Genomic DNA, 21,582 nt, shown 5'->3' with positions numbered 1-21,582 from the left:
TTTTTCTCACACAGTAGGCATTGTTTTTGTGCCACGTTTATTACAAATGCAGAATCTGAAATTGGATAACCTTTCGCTGATAACGCCTTTTATTGACTACTTAGGCAGCTACTAGCTTTACCCCCAAATGTTAAATTAATTAATCGAATTTATAGTGAACTAAAAAAAATCAAAACATGGCAGATTTTTTTGGGTAATTTTCAAGATAACGGAAATAGGTGTGAACAGAACAATAACTTGGTTTATTTTTTATTTTTTAAAGCCAGCCACTACCTTTACCAAGTCTCCAAAATTAACAATAGTTTATTTTCATGGTTTTCACGCTTTTTCACATTAGTATAGCAGAATTGTGGTGTAATAGGAGTAGTGTATACCAATTGTGCGTTACTTATTTTAAGACTTTCGTCTAGTTGCAAGGGACAAGCAATTGCTCATAAAATACTGCATACTTTTATTTTGAAGAGGGAAAATTGCGTCGTGTCCGGCGCTGTGGCTAGCTTGATCTAGTTGCAGACCTCTGCCTTCTCTCTGCAGTGCAACTTGCCTCCACCCACTCAAAACAGTGCGGAAATACCCAGTGACGCACTTGAAAGAAACTGAAAAATAAGTGAGTGGGAGAGGCAATAACATAACTCTTGGCTTTAGTCATAACCTGGAAGAGTCTTAAGATTAAGATCCAACTCACTTTTTTCCTGTCTGTCGGCTCTTCTCTCTGTAAACAGACACAACATACAGATCTTAAGTTTACCAGTTTCAGTGTTTTTCAGGCCAGTCCTTCACACACGGTCTTACTTTACACGTTTCTGGTCTGCTGGTTGCACTAGAAATCAGTACCTACTTAATACAGTGTGATAATAGTGACAGGGCTTCAAACGCCTTTTTTTAAAACAACAATTATTTCACCATGTTGTTTTAGTCTAGTTGAAGACAAAGTAACGTGAATAAAGGACTGATTTTGCTCTAAGAGACATATCCTGGTCAGAAGGGGGCGCTGGAGGTGAATAAATCAGGCCCTTTAAGACACCTGTCCTTTGATAGAATATGGTGAAAACGAAAACTTATTTTCTTAGTGTAAACGATGTTCCATTATAAATAGAGTATATCTAATGGTAATCTTTGCATCGTTATTATTATGATTATTGCTGTAAGAAGCACTGGATTAGCTGATGCATTCAACGCAATCGAAAATCACAGGTAAAAAGCAAGAGTGAATATGCTATTGACCATCTTTTTTTTTGGCTACCCTTCTTTTCTAATACAAATACATTTTTGTACCCTCATATCATGATCTTTATGGTTGAGCCAGGCTTTATATAGCAATGGCTGAATATGAGGATTGAATTAGAAAATGAGGAGGAAAAAAAGTATGTGAAACTTATGAGCAGGATTACTATGTTTTTAAAAAATGTCCACTGTTCTCCTTTCTGTTCTAGAAACTAAAATATCCGAGGTGTAGTTGAATGAGGCGTAATGGCCCTAAATGGGAGGCCGCGAAAGGGAGGCGGTTTCTGTGCGGTGAGGCGGTGTCTGCCCTGCCTGCTTCAGACTGCGGCGGGCAGAGCTGTTCGTTACAGAAATGGCGGAGGGGGAGTTGGACGTCGACTCGCTGATTTCCAGGCTTTTAGAGGGTGAGTTCACAACCAAGTTTTATTTGTGTATTCTTGTTTTGCCCAGTGTTAGCCCCTAATACTTATTTAGGTTTTATTTTTGACAATAAAGGCCCGCTTTACGTGTTAGCGTTGCCCGGTTCTGGAGTTAGCAGGACTGGTCCTCACTGTCGTTAACAACAGGCACACCTTTTTAGTCAGCAACAGTCTTTCTTTCACGGATCTTTTTAGATTAATTTGTAATTCATTTGGATGCAACTATGTTCGAGCTTTTTTGTAAACTGCATTTTGAGGGTTTTGGTGATTAAGTGGTAAGAAAGTTCTTGCTAGTGGGCTGTTTGTGCTTCGATGGAAGATAATGTCAGACCTATCTTACTATCCATCTTAGACTAACTAGCTAATAGTATAGTAATTAAGTGCTGTCTTACTCACGTCACAGCATTTGTGTTATCACTTTGGAATGCACCAAATGAAATACTTGACAAGTTGCTTCTACTGTCTTTTAACCTATTATAGTCTCTGCTCCTTTACAAAAGCTCTGTTCAAAATACACGGTGGAGGGCGATAGCTTCAGGGGCAAATGCTCAGCAAAAGTTGACATTTCTTTAAAAATAAAGTTTAGATTGATGATTGAGTGTAGCCGAAAGTGTCCCAACAGTTGCCCGATCTACGAGGAAGCAAAATCTTGCTTCTGATTTCTAAAAATTGGGTTTGTCTTTAATTCTAAGAAAAATTCAAATTTTTTTAAATGGGATTTGGCTTAAGGGTTTCTGAGCTGAAGACTGCAGCTCTGTTGTTTTCTGGCGCATATTGCTAAGTGGCGATGTTTACACAAGCCACAGGCTTCGGTAGTATTCCCATTAAAACATACTTGTAGGAGTTCAAAACCTAAACCAAACTTTTAGCTCTACTACTCCGTGTGTTTTCTTATCCATGAACCGGTGCATATAGTTTGTTCAGCTGGCCTTTTGATCATAAAGAACACACATTTTGTCAACAGTACTACATTGAATAGGAATCTTTTCAATACTAGCTGTGGCTCAACTTTATCCAGAGAGACACTTGTTAATTCTGTATTCTGTCGTTGCTCATATGCATGTGGACTTTTCTGCTGAGCTGTTGTGTAAAAGTGTTTTTGCCTCTACTCCATTGTTATGTGTTGGCTAGCAGCAGGGGATGATTTCTTAGTGCTAAATGAGGGATTCTGACAGACAGACGAGTTGATGTCGATGAGAATTTCTTGAAAATAGATTATAAACAGGGAGATTATATCTCTCTGAGTCAGTGGTGAACAAGCATTCATGCCAGATCATCTCATGCACAGCAACTTCTGCTAATGATTGAACCCAGTGTAGATGTACAGTGCATGTCAGTATAACTTAATCATCTGGACTGACGGGAGCAGTGACATAATGGTGCTTGTTTTCTCTTTGTGCGTGATATGTAGAGTAACACAGTACTGTGCCTACAAGAACTGACTATAGTATACTCGCTTCGTGTTTAGCAGTTAACCTCATTGCAGGGGGAAAACTGTAAAAGGTATTGGATTTTCTGTTATGGATTGTAAAGAAAACCTTTACACATCAAGTGAATTTTACGTAATTGGCTTTCATAAAAATGACCAAACACTTGGTTAAGTAATGGTTAAGCACCATCAAAGAAGAAGAAAATGTGTATTCAGATTCATGCGAGCATTCACTTTTCTGTCCTTGGTATCAATCATATTTTGTGCTTTACTACAAGTAAATGTTCAAGTGTTTGTTAGCAGGCCACACGTAATTATAGCACAGTGGCAAGTATAAAAATATAATTTATGCTAATGTTAAAGTGGGACTTTAAAATCTGTTTCTTCCAAAAACAAGTGTGGTATTTAGAATTTGTTTTTAGTGTGGAAAGTTCTCACCAGCTAGTATTTTCCATTTAGGAAAAAAAATGTCCCAAAAAACACAATAGTTTGATTCAAACACTAAGACAGATTTAGGCCTAGACTGGGCAGAAATACAAGCCTGAGCACTCAGAATGTCCCTTATGGATCAGTTTGTCTTCAAAGGGTCACATTTTATTTTAAAAAGTGACCTTTCAAAAGCACAAACTCACACAACCCTTGATAATCATCATCTTTAGTTTACTTACCCAGGTTATATCTACAGGCCGCTTTCCTTTCAAAATTTAGCAAGTTACCCGTCTGTGGGTCTTTTTTTTGTTTTGTTTCCTCCCGATATTCACACAAAGAAGCTTAGAATCACCTCCACGCCAGGGAGCCGTTTCTTCTTTTTCTTTCCTGTGTGAATAAAATTAGATCTTTTTCTCAGTATAGGAAGGGATTTCCTTAAGCACTTTAAAAGTGTGATGGTTCACTTTTTCTGTGAGGGCTGGTGGCAGGCAGAGAGCCACATACTCATGCACACAGACGCACATATGGAGAGTTCGCTGATCTCCTATTAAATGTCAACAGCCACAGCTGTCCCTGGTAGAAATTAACCTACCCTCTGGGTGACACAAACATACAGGGGAGAGGGGAAAATGGCAATAAGGTGGAATTTGTTGCTGTTCTAACTCTTGAAAAATCTTCTAATTTTCCTTTTCATAATATTACATATTGCTTTTTCATTTCTTGGACATGTGTGGAATCCAACTCTTTCATTCAAGAGAGATGTTATAATATTTTTCCACATGCAGTGGCAATAAAATGCTTGTATTTTTTTAATCAAATATCTCAGTACCCTGTATTTGTTTTCCCTTTTCATGTATTTAGGATAGGGCTGTGCGATATGACCAAAATCTCATATCCCGATATAAGAATTCTATCGTCGATAACAATATAAATCACAAAAATGTAACATTTTCTGTAAATTATGTGAATCTCGGGCAGCTCGACTTGCGGGAAGCGTTTCCAGCTGCGCGTCATGTACCTGGAGTCGAGTGTTTCAACAGATGCATGAAACTACACATTTTTAGACATAAGTTGTAACAGCCGCCGTTTTCTTTGTGAGTATTTATTACATGGCGTGCTGCGGGGAAAAGCCTGTTCTAACGTTTGAGTCTAAGGTTTATTTTTTAGCACCTTTTTTTTTACTTCTCATCCATAAATAATCTGCTCTTTCACATGATTCAGTTTATTTTGAAAAGTCTCAACAGGATCTTGAGCTTTATTGTGAAAGGTTTATGTGGTACATAAACAAGCGGACACGCGGTGGTGTTACCGTCGTTGTTGCTAACCACAATGCATAAACAGTCGCTTGCCCATCCGTAGTGTGGTTATATTAAATATAAGAGAAAGAGAGAGCTTTAAGAAATTAATATAGCCACTACAGTGACCATCAAAACGATGAAAAAATATTGCCGTAAACAGTTTATTTTGGGACACCACGAAACAAACGATAGCGTAAAATGAAACGATAAATGTTTTTATATCGTTGTCCATATATATATATATATCGTTATATCGAACAGCCCTAATTTAGGATATCAAAGATATGGTAAATGGTAAATGGCCTGTATTTGTATAGCGCTTTTCTAGTCCCTAAGGACCCCAAAGCGCTTTACACAACCTGTCATCCACCCATTCACACACACATTCACACACTGGTGATGGCAAGCTACAATGTAGCCACAGCCACCCTGGGGCGCACTGACAGAGGCGAGGCTGCCGGACACTGGCGCCACCGGGCCCGCTGACCACCACCAGTAGGCAACGGGTGAAGTGTCTTGCCCAAGGATACAACGACCAAGACTGTCCAAGCCGGGGCTCGAACCGGCAACCTTCCGATTACAAGGCGAACTCCCAACTCTTGAGCCACGATCGCCCCAAGATATTTACTTTCTGTGCCATAATCCCTTAAAGCTACAGTCATAGATGGGTTCCTTTCCACAGCCAGCTGTTAAAATGTCAAAGTGTGCCAGTTATTGTGGAAGGACGTCCCATTAAGCTGTGCCATTCACTTTCACAGGCAGTTCATTTTGAAAAACAAGCAGACCCAATAACCTTGCAAGTAATCAGCATCACATTTTCAGCTTGATAGTAGTAATCTGAGGGAAATGATGGGTGATAAGCACATTTGAGCGGTTAGGAAGACCAGGAAAATCTATACATGTCTGCCTAATCCGTTCTAAGGGTGTGTTTCAAGTATGTTTTTCTCAGGAAATGACATGGCAAGTCTAAGGAGGATTTCTATGCCCGCACGCAAGGGCGAAATGTTTGGTCACTGTTAGAGACTGGGTGGGGACTTGAGGGGCGTCCATACAGCAGTTAAACCTCTACGAGCTGACCTGCTGGTTGTGTAGAGGAACACAAAATGTTGTCGAGTATCAAATCCTGACTGCTGTAAATCAAATTACTGCAGCGTGCCACTTGAATTAACGCACACGTGACTGAACAACCATTTATTACGTCTAGCTAATGTTCGGTGCTGCAGTTAGATATCCAGTTGTGATCGGTAGGCCTGCTTTACTGTAAAATGCAGCATTACATTGTCATATTATCAATCAGGTGTTAGTCAATCGTTCAGTACTGATCAGTCAGCTCCTCGCCATAAATGGGGTTTCCCCTGCTGCCTCTTACTCAGTCATTGTTTTCTTAGAGAGTCCTATAACATGCCTGTTAGGGTTGGACCTATGATGCATGTTTTGTGACAAAGTTAAGACCAGCATCACTCCCAGTTTGTCAAGTTTTAACCCAAACTGCATAGTTGTCCTCAAACTCATCGATCAGCTTGAAGAGAAAAAAAAAGGAAGAAGAAAACTCTGAACTAGGAGTCTCTATCTCCTATGTTCTGTGTTCAGGCTTGTCATTTATTTCGTTTTAGTTGGTTTTCGGTATGCACAAATTTATCTGCAAATGTGTTGGTGTGTCTAAAGACAGACACACACTGAAGCTGTGCTTCAAGAGTGGTTTGGTGGAGGGGTTGACAGGAGTTTCTAGCTGACAGGCTAAACCTGATCAACTGACAGCATGACTTACATCACTGAAGCCTCCTCAGTGGCATAGCAGGCAAAGCATGCAGGTTTCTAGCCTCTCAGGTTTCATTTGTCACTGTGTACAACAATGACTTGTGATTTACTGACCTGTGACCAGTCTTCTGAGTCAGAGTAGAAAGGTAAGCAGCACAATGGTGTGTAGCTTACTTACTAAAGCTATTTGTCTGTATTAAAATGCCATTTGGAGGTCTGTGTGTCTGACAGTGGTAATGTTATGCAGTCATATTTTGCACTCCTCCCTGAGGACGCGAGAGTCCTGTCTGTCATTGTTTTGCATGTAAGAACGGTGGTATCCCAGTTTGAATGTTTGTATTAAGCCACACCAGTGTGGTCATGCAGGATCAAGCTTGTTGTGTTGCATCAGAGCCTGCATGCATATTTTATTTTTTTTAAAGCACTGCTGATTACTAACACTGCAAAGTTACCCACAGCTGCCTAATGTATTGTGTTCCTGGTTATAAAAATAAAAACAAAAACAAAAGAAGTACGGTTTAAACAGTTATGTGTCTAATCAAAGGGTGGTAATGCGGTATTATTGTGAGGTGAAAAGATCAATAGCAATGCAGCCACATTACACAGGATTGCATGACACCATGGTCTGTTTGAAATCAATCAGCCGTCTACTGTTTTTGTATGATCCACAGCAGCTCGTGTCAGATTTCGCAGCAACTCGCTGTGGTTAGTTAGATCACATCTGAATTGACCCGGAATTGTTTAGAGTTTATAGAAATCTTACATTTGCATTAACACAGTAGCAAGCAGTAGTATGCTTTAGGGCTGGGCCATATCATACTGTTCACGGTAATACCGGTATAATGTTGGGCAACGATAAGAAAATGAAATATCGCGATAGAATATAGATAAAACGCGCATGCGTGGTGCATTTGTTTTCATACTCATCCTTTTTAAGTTTTGTGGATATTATACACGGTTATGCTGAGGATCTGTCGGCCAATTTCCACTGGAAATGCCTTTTGGTTAAACTGTCAGCAAGGAATTTGTCTTTGCACTGTTAAATTTTTATATAACTTTAATGCACATAAAAAACAGCTGCTTGTTTAAGTGAAACTACATTGATGTTTTGTATTTTGCGCTAATAAAGTTGTGGAGTTGTAAAGTATTTTGTCTAGTGTCAATTATATCGTTATCGCAAATTTTCAAAAGTATATCGTGATAAATATTTTTGGTCATATCGCCCTGCTCTAGTATGCTTCATATAAGCTGCGGTATTCCTTCCCTACATTCCTGTGCACAGTTTACTGGCCAAGCCTTGTGTTTTCTTGTTTGTTTGTTGAGTTCTCTGCACCTGCCCCTCCTCCTCTTTCTCCTCCTCATTAGTTTATAACCATTGCTGTACTGTGTCTCTGTGCTGCAATCGAGTAAAGCAGTGATTACAGGCCCCAGCTTTTCCAGCATACACATGTTAAGCCCACACTGGCTGGCCTTTAGTGACAACAAGCCCTCTGTCTGGGCTGCCAGCACAGGTGGCCCGTAGGCTTTATGTGGCACAATCAACGCCACAGCCCCATGGATCAGCCAGTAAGGGAGAGGGGAGGTAGGATGGAATTTTTATTTATTTTCTTCTTCTTTTTGGTCATCTTGGTTTATGGGCAAAAACAGCAGCCAAGTTGTTGTCAAATTGGGAACATAAAATCTCCTAAAAGGTGTTTGTGTTTAGATGTCCATGTTTCCTGAATTTGAGTCACTCCTTTACCAAGGAGCCACCATTTAGTCCTTACAGTTTTCAAAGATGACAACAGCACAATGACAAATAAGCCAAGGGGGTAAAATGCGCAGTGAGAAGAGTGTAGTGCATCTTTAATTGCATATTGTTTAGATGGCCTCTAACTGTAAGATATTTTACTGTGGTGATGATACCACATACCATATACTTTCTAGACATTTAATATGAGTATACGATAGCCTTTATGAAGGCTATCGTATGAAGCTTGAAGCTATTTTCTTTTTTTCTTTTTTTTCTTTTTTTTTAAAGAAAAAGCTTTAGAAGTCATATTAAAGAAGACTTTTTGGATATAAGTCATAGTAGTCACTGACTACTGGAATTAACCGATAAATGGCTATTCTGCAATTACACTCAATAAATTACTGTCTGAGATGCTTGCATATGCCAGTCACACCTTTTCCCTGCACTGAGCAATGTGAAGTTTCCTGGATAGGCGTCAGCAATATGCTATAGATAACCGACTAGCCATACAAAAATCAAATGTCTGGCACTGTAAAGAACAAATGCAGTCATCCTGGAAGTGGATCATCATCTGCTATTTGAAAATGCTTTGGATTTAGAGCAAGTAGTGATGAAGAACAAATTCAGCGAGTGCTGTAAAGTTGCCACAAAGCAATATATAACTTATTCAAGTTCCAGAAAACACGTGACGAATCGCAGCATAACAATGGCCAAGCAAAGCAACGCAGTGGTTGCTAATGTGAGTCATTCAACATTAACTCAGACATCTTCTGAAAGACATACTGGAAATGCCAACAGCAACCTAACTATTGCTTTCCACTTGGGTAAAGATGTGTCTGATAAACACAGTGAGTAATGAAGACGGGCATGCTGTTACCCCTTGCACAAATACTTTTCTGTTGTGCAAATACCTGTACTATATGCAAAATGTCACATGGCTGTTGAGTACTTCTATGTTACTCCTCTGTGAACTAAATCCCAAAAATAACAAGTTTCAGTGGTATTGATCTCTTTTCTTATTTGCAACAATGTTGCATTTTACTGTTATTTTATTTTTTTTAAAGTATTCTCTATAGATCTTTGCGACCAGCTTTGCATCTTCTGATACCATGTCTGATTGGTGTAGACGACACTCATAGGGATCATTTTATGTTGAAAAGAGTCATGACGTGTGAAAGAGCCTGAATCAGGAAGCGAAAACGGATAGCCACCGTCGTGAGACCTGTTATCTCAAACTTGGGCATTAGGATTATTCGAGCCAGTGTAAATCCTGACTGATGTGTTTTGCTGTATTTAGCTTTGTTTTTCAGGCAGCGTGAATTTATTTGTTTCTTAATTGTTTTTACAAGGAGTTGCTTGTGTTCCTATTTTCAAAATTTCTATCGGTTTGACCAGTTCGGAGGTTTTATCATTTTAATTAGCATCTGGGTGTCTGTGTGAGGAAAGTTCATCGCCGTCTGAACTGAAATTGAAGCACTTTGACAGCCATTTAAAGTAACTTTTTTATTTTTATTTTCCTGGATTCAATTTTTATTTTACAGCTATTCATAATGCATATTTGTTTCCTCGCTGTCACCCTGCTTGTTTGTGTCAGATGTAGTCAACTGCTGCTGTGTTGCGTGGTGTTCAGGGTGCTGGCGTGGCACTCTGTTATGGAAACAACAATGGTGGAGCCTGTGTGGCGGGGAGCGTTCACCCCCTGGCACCAAACATGGCACAGAGAGCTCACCCAGGCTTTTCAGCTGCCTAGCTATAAACCCTCCCTTCTATTCAGTCCCTCGTTTGCAGGGTCTCAAGCTTCAGTGTCAGCCTACATTTTTCTCCCGTTTCTCTACTCCTCTCCATCTCTCCCACTCTCTCTGTCTATAGCTGTGTCTCCTTTTATATCTCCCCCAGTCTCTCCTCTCAATTTCGTCCTTTCTTTCGCCCCACAAAGACTGCCATTCACTGTGGCACTTAGAGACGAACAAAACGTCCTCTGAAAATCTAAAGCTTGCCCAGAAATGCCATCGCAGTTGGATTTCTGAGTTAAGAGTGGCTCCCGCTCCTCTTGCCAGAGTTACTTTGTGTTTCTCGTTCACTAAGGGGTCACTGTTTTCCATCTCTCCCGTGTGGGAGAGAGTGGGATGGAGGAGCAGTTGAGAGCTGCTGGCCTTGTGCCCAGTTGGAGTGAATGGAAGAGGAAGGCTAAAAAAGGTCTGACACGGCATCTTTTTTGGTGCTGCAGTGTCTAAAAACATGCACAGTCATACTTGCTTTAAATTCATGAGTCTACCCAGTAGAACTTTTGAATCCTTTTCTTGAAAAGGAGAGATATTCTGTTAAAGTTGAAGTTGCCAGAAAGTGGCACTAATGAACTGACAGTGTGAATTGTGACATGTGGGCATACTTACAAAACATAGACTTTGAAGTCACCTTCAGTTTTAGCTTTGCACTACCTTTCTAAGCCATAATGCTGATGTGTCATGGGTAATTTTTTTAGTGCCTTTATTTGACAGGTGATACCTTGCAAGAGAGCTAGGGTGGTGAAATTAAATGTGGGACTGTGGTGTTAGACCATCGAGTTGAAAAGCTTGTTTATGTTTTTCAAGTTGATATTGAGATGCGTACTTGCAGCATGCTACCTATTGAGTTTGAAATGGTCATGTGCCAGCTCCAGCACAGAAACCTTCCAAAAGGGCCATCCAATGTTTTGAGTGGTCTTACTACAATGCAAGTTCAACAAAGTCAAACATTCTTTGCCTTTGCAGACTTAACAAAACCAAAAACACCAGCAACAATAGGTATAATGATAATATTAATAATGATAATTATATAGATAATAATTAAACTAACCAGTGTAGAAGACCCAGAACCTAAACATATGAGGGGAAAAAAATGTTTTACTACTATCGTGAAGCCTACCTGTCTTATAGCTTCTGCTGGCTTTGTCGGCTCACCCCCTCGGCCCATGTGCATGATCTATTGGGGAAAAATTGGCTCACGCTAACACTGCAATCTTAAGAGTCCCTTAGAAACCAGACACCATTCAGAGAGAAACTTGAGCAACTTCAAAAGAGCTCCCTGTGTTGAGTTGTGTGAAAATGTCTAATAAGACATCAGTCTTATTAGAGCAGCAATACTAGTGGCATGTGCTGTGACTAATATGCTAGGTCCAGGTACTGCAAATGTGCTGTTAAAAGTTCCTTAGTGCTGTGTAGCTGTGGGCAATATGGACTTTATATTTTATGATGATATGTTTACAAACAATGTGATTTAAAACAAAAAAAAAAAACATACCATCATGACATGTTTCCTAATTTGAAGTGTGAAAACCAGGTGCCAGCAGCAGTAGCATTATAGTGGTAACACAGCTAGTCAACGTAAGAACTCAGGTGGCCTACCCTTGGAAGTATAAAATAACTGCTTAACGTTTTAGTTTAAAACTAAAATAACTAAACGGCTCTATTTTCCACCATGCAACCACATCAGTGATGTTCATCTACTGTTTGTTGCTGCTGTCTTATGGAATGAAAGTGCTCCAGCAATCCTCTGTAGAGTCAGTTGTTTACATTTGCGTCACACATCTCCAGCTGCTGGTATCTTTCCTTTATAGCCAGGCTGCATTTGACAGCATGTGTTTGTCTCAAGTAGTGAAACAAGTGTATTGTTTCCACATTTACCTGGAACAATTGTCTTGCATATTTTGCAAAGTTATGTGCTTTGTTGGAGGTTGTTTAAATAGCTACCTTTGTCACTACTACATCATCACCGGAAGCCGAGACAGGGCTCTTGTTGTCAGATATGCTTGGGCTTATCTATTGTTGCACGTACTAGGAAACGTAAACATGTGGCATTGCTGGAGCAATGTTGTGATGACATTTTTTTTCACAGACATTTATATAACTGAGTATATTTACATTTCACTACAAAGTGCACCATTTGTAAGATACTGTTTGAGTCGAGATGAGAATTGTCACAACTGGTACTGTACGCTCAGTGCAACGTCGGGTAAACTGAGGCCAAGTTCACTGATGCCTGTGCCCGATTGTTCTCGGGAAACTCCGCTGTGATGAACTTGGAACAGTTTCAGTTGACAGGGAGTATTGAACAAGTTACTTAAAAAAAATAAAATTAAAACGAATTCATTGGTCAGCTAATCGGTGACTCAGCACTGATTCAAAAACACTGATTCAGTGAAACAACATGACCACTCCAAACAATCCTTTCAGACCCAGGAAAAACAAAATAATCAAGTAGCACGTATAATAACACTGGGCTATATATAGACCTATACTGAACCTGCATTAAGGATTACAAATGTAGATCTCATGGAAAAATAAGTAGAATTTGCTGACTTGGAGTAGTCACGCTTATGGTTTGCGCTGACATCTGCGCGTGTTTCTCGCTCATGTATCCTACGCAGCGCTTTTCCAGTGCAGCTGACAGCCATTATATTGTTGTGGCCCTGAGTGCGAGCTCTGGCCTGCGCTTCATTAGCCTGTTTCTATTCCCATCACATGCAGCAGAGCCTTCAAGCACTCCCTCTCTGTCCTGACTGACTACTTCCTTCATACAGCAGCGGCCATATATGGCAATGCCTTCCAGAAGGAGAATCTGTCTGTAACTAACTTATCTTTCACTCGCTCTCTTTGGCTCTTTGTTCAAGTAAGCCCTCTCTTAAATGAATGGAAAAATAGTTGACCTCTTTGACGCTTGGCAAGTCATTTACAACCAGCGAAGCAGAGGAAATCACTCTCAACCAAACCCCTTCCTTTAGAGAACGACCACGTTTTCCTTTATAGATTGAAAAAACAGTGCTTTTCTATTTCTTTTTTTTTTTTCTCAGATATGAAGATGTTCACTTTTGTCAGTGGTTAATATTAGACTACCATCAATTTTGGGCAACACAGTCCACAAAGATTACAGTTGTTGACTCTGCAGATAGCTCTGGCCTTGATATGTTTGCAAAACTGTTCGGGCAAGCCTGGCCTTACTATGTAAGGTGTTTTCTCATTTCACTCTATCATAGTTTGACTGTGTACTCACACACCCTGTCACGTTGTTGCTTTATGTGGCAACACCTCTCTGGTGTGGTTTATTACGCAGCTCAATAGATGGCTGGGTTTTTCTTAAGATCCTCCCAAATATTTAATGAGTCACTGTCACAAAATGCTGGGCAGGAAGAGTTTTTATTTAACAAAAAAAACCCCTCCCAGTTTGTACCTAGAAATATGACAACCAAAGAACGTTAGGTTGTTTCTAATGATATGTCCACACAATGAGTGATGTGCTCATCACACATCTCTTTGAAGCTGAAGTGGTCCATCCAGGGTCTGGTTGCCTGGGTAACCCTGTCCTCTATTTACTACTCTGTCAATATGTGAATCGCCAGCATCCTCACCTCTCGCTGGTAGTCAATTCAGTCGTTCGCCTTCAAGTTAACAAAAACTTTCTTAGACTCACTCATTTATAGTCATTAAAATATTTTTTATGGTCTCTTGTTGCCATGTTGCTGAGCTTTACAACTTTATAGTTTATAAGTAACATTTAAATGTCTACCATTCAAACTAATTACTTTTTTAAGCAAAGGGTTCTACTAGTTAGAAGAAATCAAAATGATAACATATTTAAAACGGTAAAAACAAGCAAATGTCAATACTGTTTCAGGTGACTGGTCTCCAGTTATGTTCACTACGGGTTGGGTAAACCATTGCACAGTGTTAACAAGTTTAACTGTGGGTCTGTGCTCTGCTGCTTGCATAAACACAATCCTAATAATGTCTCTAGTATAGCCACTGGAGTTGAAGTATGGCTCTGAGTGCAACCTGTCTGGTTTTTTAATTAGTAAATGTATATTTCAGGCATGTTAGGCCACCCTGTGGAAGGGACACTGGGGGAGTGCCCTGTCCCATATCCAATGCCATATTGCAGTTTTAAGTACAGTGATCCAGAGTAGCTTTCGAATAATAGTCCTGAGAGCCAAACAGGTTTGGACTGCTGCTGGTTGGACAAAACAAGACCTCAATACAGGACTCTGGATAAATTCAGACATCTCGCAGACAATTTTTGCTTCTGTATTTTTAAAAACTTAACTATTGACAACAAGCCTTAAATCCAGAGGGTCACATTAGCTAAACTTTAATTTTTTTCCTTCAGCTTAGTGTATCATGATTTACTTTTACAACTGCATGGAAAGATTTTTATGAAATGTTGGTGAATGTATATGTTTGAAATAAAAATGAACTGAACTGAACTTTTCTAGTGAGCTGTGTTGATGCATTTAGTTTCACAGACGCTTTTTCATCCAAAATTGGTTCCCCACACTTGGTACTAGAAAGGTTCTTTGGGTTTTGGTGGTACGTGTAGATTCCCTGGCTGCATGTTTCTCAGGCTGCAGTAGGCTGAGATGTTAAGGTTTAAAAAGGCCTGTGAGCTGTCTGGTATGCACTCAGGGAGGGGTATGAGGCAGAGCTGTCCTCTGACGTCAGCACAGTTCACTGCTGAGGTGGAGGAGGGTGACCCAGAGAGTCAGCCACAGCCAGGAATGGAACTTGAAAAATAAAGATAATAAAGATGGAGATTAAAGGAGGAAGGGGAAGGAAGAGGTAGGGCTGCTCGATTATGGCAAAAATGATAATCACGATTATTTTCACTGAAATTGAGATCACGATTATTTGACGATATTTATTTAACCCTTTAAGACCTACTATAGAACCAAGTCCACCAGAGCTTATATTATTTTTATTTATTTTTTTTACATGCTGTAGTGCCATTTGTGGGAGCATTTCAAGTTGCTATACATCAATACAACTGTTATAGCCCATATTTTAATAATATGTATGCATTAAGTGCATAGTAATTACATAAATTGCAAAAAAGTGCAATAAACTACAAAAAAAATTGAAAATCGCTTTTGTTTTGTTTACATATATTTCTACTTGGAGAAATTTAAGAGGTTTATCCCTCAAAACTTTAAATACAATAAAGTTGCAAAAAATAGTTTCCCACCACAGGAAATTTATTTTGAGTGTCTTCATAGTTTTATTTTGGAGATACAGCAATTTTTATATACTGCAGGAAAAACAAAAAACAATCCTATGATGCAAATTTGCAAAGAAAACAGCATGTGCATCATTTCACTGTGGGAAGTGTTACGAACAGCTGATAGGAACGGCAAAGCGTGTTTCTGGAATATTATGCTTTTGTTCCTGCAAGCGCTTTTTATGCAGTTTTTGCAAAGCTATATGTGGAACGAAACCGTGACCGAGGACAAGCTGATGGCATCAGATGTAAGTACAGCTCCTCCGGTTTCATATGCAAAACAAATTATTGCGCTAGCTTACACGGTTCAGGTTCTACAGGGATTTAACAATAGTTACGCAAAACGGAGCGTGCTGCTCTGACTGGCTTTAAAGGGTTAACAATGACTTTAAAAAAATAATATAAAATAGTGTGCAACACCACTGAAGTTTGTTTTTTTTTTTAACTCTTTTCAACCAACGGCAGTCACTCTCCAAATAACTTCTGCTTAGCTTTCCGAGCTTCCCTCGGGTCCTCTTAATCAGCGGTCTCCAACCTTTTTTGCGCCACGGACGGTTTATGCCCGACAATATTTTCACGGACCGGCCTTTAAGGTGTCGCGGATAAATGAGGGAGGGGCTAATAATCGGCTCAGTCATTTTTAATGATCGTTGAAAGCCCAGATCGTAATCGTGATTAAAATTCGATTAATTGAGCAGCCCTAGGAAGAGGCAAATTGGTGAATAGATTTTGACAGCAGGCACTTGATTGCATGAACTCCTCTGGCATACTGTTTTAAGAGGGTGTGACCAAACTCCACTGTGGTGGCTCAGGCACATGGACCTGAGCTGACCAAATTAGGAAAATGTACTAGAGGTTTCTTGAACATGACATTTACCATCTCTGAGCACGAACATGTCGAAAAGCCAGTTTATGGATGGGCTGTGGTGTGAGTGAAACCAAACAGCTGTTTGAGACCATGTCACTACTCCTTAACACTGTGTATTCATTTGGCTCTAATGTCATTGTGAAGGACCGTGTCCAGCAGGTTGACAACAACTGAATTTTCAGGGGAAAAGATGAGGAGTAGTAAAGTAGCATTTTTCTCAGGCAGATTTAAAAAAAAAAAAAAAAAAAAAAAAAAGCTAAAATTTAAGCCTAAACTCAAGATTACCTGATGTATTTGAGCACCTCTTTCTGTATGCCCTGAGTTCACCCAAGTTTAATGTTATAGGTTTAGCTTTTAACTATAAATTTTCTTATTTGTCTTCTTGCCAGAGGGGGGGGGGAAGGATCATTCACTGGGTTACTTTTGTTATGGCATAGATCTTCTCTCTCTGCTCGTTACCTATTTCTCTTCGCTGTAAGTGTAGAATTTGGTGAAAGGCTGAAATGCTTTGCATGGGTAAAACAAATGCTGCAAAACACTACCCGTGCTTCCCATCATACCATGTGATGTCAGCAAACACATAACTGACATCTGACGGTTTTTCTGCAAAAATGCAAAGCCCCTAATGATGTGCAAGTTAATCATGGAGGGCAGAATCAAGTGAAATGTGTGGTGGTTATGGAGAAGCCATTTAGAAGGCAAACTTTGATACTGAGTTACAAACTGTGCGGATTTTAAAGAATCTCCACAATGTGTCAGCTGTCATGTTCTCACGTGGTTTGCTCTTTATATTCCCCATGAATATTCACGCAAAAGAACGGCGCACATCACTACCTGTGGCTGCCACGGCTGTTACACGTGTTAAGCAATAGGTTGGACAGAGTGTTTCGTGCAATAAATTACATCTGCATGCATCACTGGTACTCGGTAACTCACTTTAGAGCCTGAGTGTGAGCTGAACATTTAGGATACATTCTGACTTTTAACATATTTTCAAATGTTCTAAACCGTGTGCGTGTGTGTGTGTGTGTGTAAACCTCATGAGTAAATTATTTTGAGCTAAGTAATTGACTGGAATCACAAACTATGCGGATACAGGCAGGCCTGTTGTTGGGTCTCCGTCACGGCTGTCGGATGCAGCAGTGTTAGTATGCAGGGCGTGGGCTGGTGGAGGTGACACTTAATCTGCGAATCGCCTCCTTTTCCCTGTGAGATGCAGCTGCTGCTCCATTCGCCAACACCTCTCCCGCTGGAAATTGGTCTTTCTGGGTTGCCACGGTAATCAGATGTGGGTGCCACATCCTGCTCTTTCCTTCTCTTGACTGGTGAAGCTGCAGTGCACAAGTGATGGACCAAAGGATGCTGGGATACCTCCCCACAAGCTTATAATGGTACAATCTGAAGTCAAGGTCACTGGATCGCACTCTCTTTCTGTGCGAGCGTGTGCTTGTGTGCGTGCGTGCGTGTGTGTTTCCTGCTCCGCCTCAGCTTAACCCTGTGATGAAGGGTTATCCTCTCGGGCAGGTGCTTCTGGTTTCGTGTTTGTCTCCATCCTATATCGGGCCTCCCTGACCGAGCTGGAAGGCAGAGGTGTGAAATCACTCAACACTAGACACACAAACACATCTTGCTTGTGTGTGTGCTTATGGAAGGATCAGTGGCAGAGAATGTGTTTAGTATTTAAACCACGTACAGTCTTTGCATGGTATTGCTTTTCTTTTTGCTCGTTTACTAGAAAAACGTTCACCTTTTGGGCAGTCATAAAAATAGCCCTTCAAGTGGGGCGTGTGTGATCACAGGATGTATTTGGCTGCAGTGCAAGAGTGTTTATAGTCCACGCCTAAGATCTCCAGGCAGAAATGGCAGGGTCATGCAGCACATGTGCACACATGCTGCTGCTGCTGCTGCTTCTCCTTCAGGATCACAGGGATTCACCTGCAGGACACACACACGACACCTTTGATACTCAGCCCTTTCAAGCCACTTCCTCCTTAGAAAAACGAGCCTTTCTGGCTGTGTTATTGCTGCATCCTTCTGACCACATTCTTGGGATCCACTCATGGACTAGTGTTTTACACCGGCTTGGATTTCCTTCATGTTGCCGTGGTGTCACCTGACAGCAGCAGTCTTGCTCAGCTCTGGTCCTTATTGTTGCTAAGCAAGAAGAATAAATTTGTCTATGTAGTAGCTGTTGATCTTTTTGTAGGAGAATGTAGGATGGCAGCAAAATGTGGAAATGCATTTCTACTCTTTAATTTATCTACGTGTGTGTACATTAATTCCTGTAATCTTAAGACTGTATAGTAAGAGTAAGTGTATCATTGTGTAACAGTGTATTGTTCCAAAATAATGCTTTTTCAAAAATGATGTATTTGTATTTGATTTAATTAACAAGTCATCCTCACTTCATCTGTATGTAATATTGACCTGCTGGCTTTCATAATAGTTATGTGTACATCTGCCGATTTCACGAACTTTCAGGGCTTCTTGTCACTTGACCACTGTGACTGCCCCCCTTCCCCCTTCTCCTTCCTTCTCTTTTCTGTTACGCAACAGGAAGTGTATCCACAAACACTGACATCAACAATATCCACACAGGCTATTTCTGTCGTCCTCCTGTTGACTAAATACGGTCCTCCCATATTTAGTTTGAAGTTAATTCAAAAAGTTATTTGACAATCATAACCCTGAGGAAAAAATCAGGGTAGTCCAGTCTCCTTGGGAAAGCTTACTCCTTAAAACTGACTTTCACATCATCAGAAAGCTTGGTGTCGAAGTTTAGTTTAAGCTCACCCAGCTTTTGCTCTCCCTTCCCCAGTGCGAGGATGTCGTCCAGGGAAGATTGTCCAGATGACGGAGGCGGAGGTCCGCGGCCTCTGCATCAAGTCCCGGGAGATCTTCCTCAGTCAGCCAATCCTTCTGGAGCTGGAGGCTCCTCTCAAAATCTGTGGTCAGTACTATCAAGAACAGCAAAGGCACAAATAGTATAGAGTGTGATGCCTATTGCAAATAAACAAACAGATATAACAATGCTTATTATTACTGGAGAACGTTCCTCTTTGCCTTCTGGATCAAAGTGTTCCCCTCTGCTCCCAACCCCAGGTGACATCCACGGACAGTACACAGACCTGCTGAGGCTCTTCGAGTATGGCGGCTTTCCTCCGGAGGCTAACTACCTGTTTCTAGGAGACTACGTGGACAGAGGGAAGCAGTCTCTGGAGACCATCTGCCTGCTGCTGGCATACAAGATCAAATACCCCGAGAACTTCTTCCTGCTCAGGGGCAACCACGAGTGTGCCTCCATCAACCGTATCTACGGCTTCTATGACGAGTGTGAGCATCCTGCTCTCATAGTTACACTTTTTATTTCCTCTTAAGTTCTTTGTGGTGGCTGCCGTTCCATTGTGCGTGATTTAACACACAAACACTTTTGAGTGAAACAAAAGTGGTGATCAGGAAGCAGGCAGGCAAAAATGGTAATTTGATGGTTCATGTTCCCAATCCTATCCCCCCCCCCCCCCCCCCCCCCTTTTTTTCTAGATATTTGAATTGTTTCACTATAAAATAGAAATGTAAAATTAAATGAGTGAAAGTAACTCATAAATAGAGCTCCTACTAATTCCCCTATTAACTGCATTTTATTTTATTTTTATTTATTTATTCTTTAAAGGGGTCCTGAGGCCACTTCCTGCCACTTGAACTGGTCTTGCAGGCTTTCATGAAGGAAAGTGTTTCCATGCAAATGCCACAATAACAGAGTATTTTGTGACAGATGACAGTTTTAATAGAGTCAGATGTCTCTCCAGTGAGTCGCTCATCCCACGGATGGAGTCCCTTGGTCACGGTGTTGGAAGGCAGCTAGAGATGGTAGTACTTGTTATGCTGCACAGTGGCAGACGAACCAGTTCACTCAGTTTGATGGAGAGCGCAGCGGGATTTAAGGAGGTTTAAAAAAATGGCATTCAATTCTCATCATTACTTTAAGTAAGTCAGTAAGCTGCCTCCATATTAGCCTCCGATAGCCAGTGTTTTCATTCCAACAGCAGCACCTGATGAGTAGTCACAAAGGTAGTTTTTTGTTACAAATTTTGTGTAAAGTGTACATTCAAATCTCAGATTTCCTTAAGCACAGTAGTCCTTTTACCCAAATGAAGGAAAGAAGGGACTACTTGTCTGTGAAAGCTTTTCAGCATTGAGATGGAAAAATGTTGTTACTGCAAGCAGATCTGCTGGCTTGCAAGCACTGCTCTTGGTTGACGGGCACTTGTAAACCAATAAAAATCAAAAATCGTCTGTGTCTTCCAGTGTAAAGAGGACTGTCTTAAATCTATTAAACTGGAGGCGGAGCTGGAAAACCTTTGAAACAGCCTTATATGGTCGTGCTGACACTGTCGTGTTGATGTTACAGGTAAACGCAGATTTAACATCAAACTGTGGAAAACTTTCACCGACTGCTTCAACTGCCTGCCCATCGCCGCCATCGTGGATGAGAAGATCTTCTGCTGTCACGGAGGTATTCATATTGAAACAATGTAACTACTGTTTAGTCTCCAGATTATTGCTACTTTGAAAAATACTTTAGAAAGCCCCGTTAGGAACCAGGCAGCTTTTGGGGGTAGTGGAAGGTTGAGCATATAGATGTGGAAAGACCCTCAAATATTCAGTCTTTGCATTAGTGTCACTGTGGACAATCCTACTCCATGAACATTACATGCAGGGTCCCACAGGGCTGAGTACTTGGACTTGCTGTATTTTGTTTTATCGTTTGCCACTCGGTCAGGTAAGCCAGAACAAGGCTTATGCTGATTGCTTGTTTATGCTCTGTTCAGTCAAAGGAAACACAGACAACTAGATTCTCTGCATTCCTGCATCATTGGCTTTAAGAGCTGGTGGCTTTAAATGCCTTCAACTGAAATAAGACAAAACTAAAATCCAGTCTTGCTTGGTACAATTAGAAATACTCCAACTAGTTGTGAACAGCTTATTTTTGTAGGTCATTGTGTGCATGGCAAAATGATGCAGCGGGGACAAACTTCCTCTTACATTTAGATCATCACAATCTGTTCCCCATTTGGCATTTACAAGCCTGCCCTTATAGACGGGCTTCTGTATAATGTTTTGTCATGTTTTATCATTGTAACAACTCTTTAGTGTGACACTCTTATTTGGTCCTTGGGGCTTTGTGAAGACTGTGGGTCAGCACTGAGCTCTTCTCACATCACTTACCCAAAATGAAAGATAAAGTCCACGGCTCTCGTGAGCTTCTGGTATTTCTGGTTTACTAATCGGATGTGAAGTAAATGGTTCAAAACAAGTTTTGGCTGCGCTGATATGAGTTAATACCTCCATCCTCGCAGGAGTAGAGATTGAAGAGATTTACCCAAGGGTGTTTGTGTCGCCCA

At 40.7% G+C, this 21,582-nt stretch overlaps 1 protein-coding gene across 1 annotated transcript in view; it reads left to right on the top strand.

Annotated features, from left to right (window-relative positions):
• Positions 1–1,488: 1,488 nt before the first annotated feature.
• LOC308397089 (serine/threonine-protein phosphatase PP1-beta catalytic subunit) overlaps positions 1,489–21,582 on the top strand; it is a 29,970-nt gene continuing 9,876 nt past the window's right edge. Inside the window, exons 1-4 of the mRNA XM_080882804.1 lie at positions 1,489–1,628; positions 18,999–19,130; positions 19,283–19,513; positions 20,589–20,693. Coding sequence (XP_080738930.1) covers positions 1,577–1,628; positions 18,999–19,130; positions 19,283–19,513; positions 20,589–20,693 — 520 coding nt within the window. The 5' untranslated portion in view covers positions 1,489–1,576. The remainder of the gene's footprint in view (positions 1,629–18,998; positions 19,131–19,282; positions 19,514–20,588; positions 20,694–21,582) is intronic.

This window comes from Rhamphochromis sp. 'chilingali', assembly GCF_963969265.1.
Source record: "Rhamphochromis sp. 'chilingali' genome assembly, chromosome: 1".
NCBI classification, from domain to species: Eukaryota; Metazoa; Chordata; class Actinopteri; order Cichliformes; family Cichlidae; genus Rhamphochromis; species Rhamphochromis sp. 'chilingali'.
The sequence above is the reverse complement of the archived record's forward strand: the minus strand, read 5'-3'. Positions and strand labels throughout refer to the sequence as shown.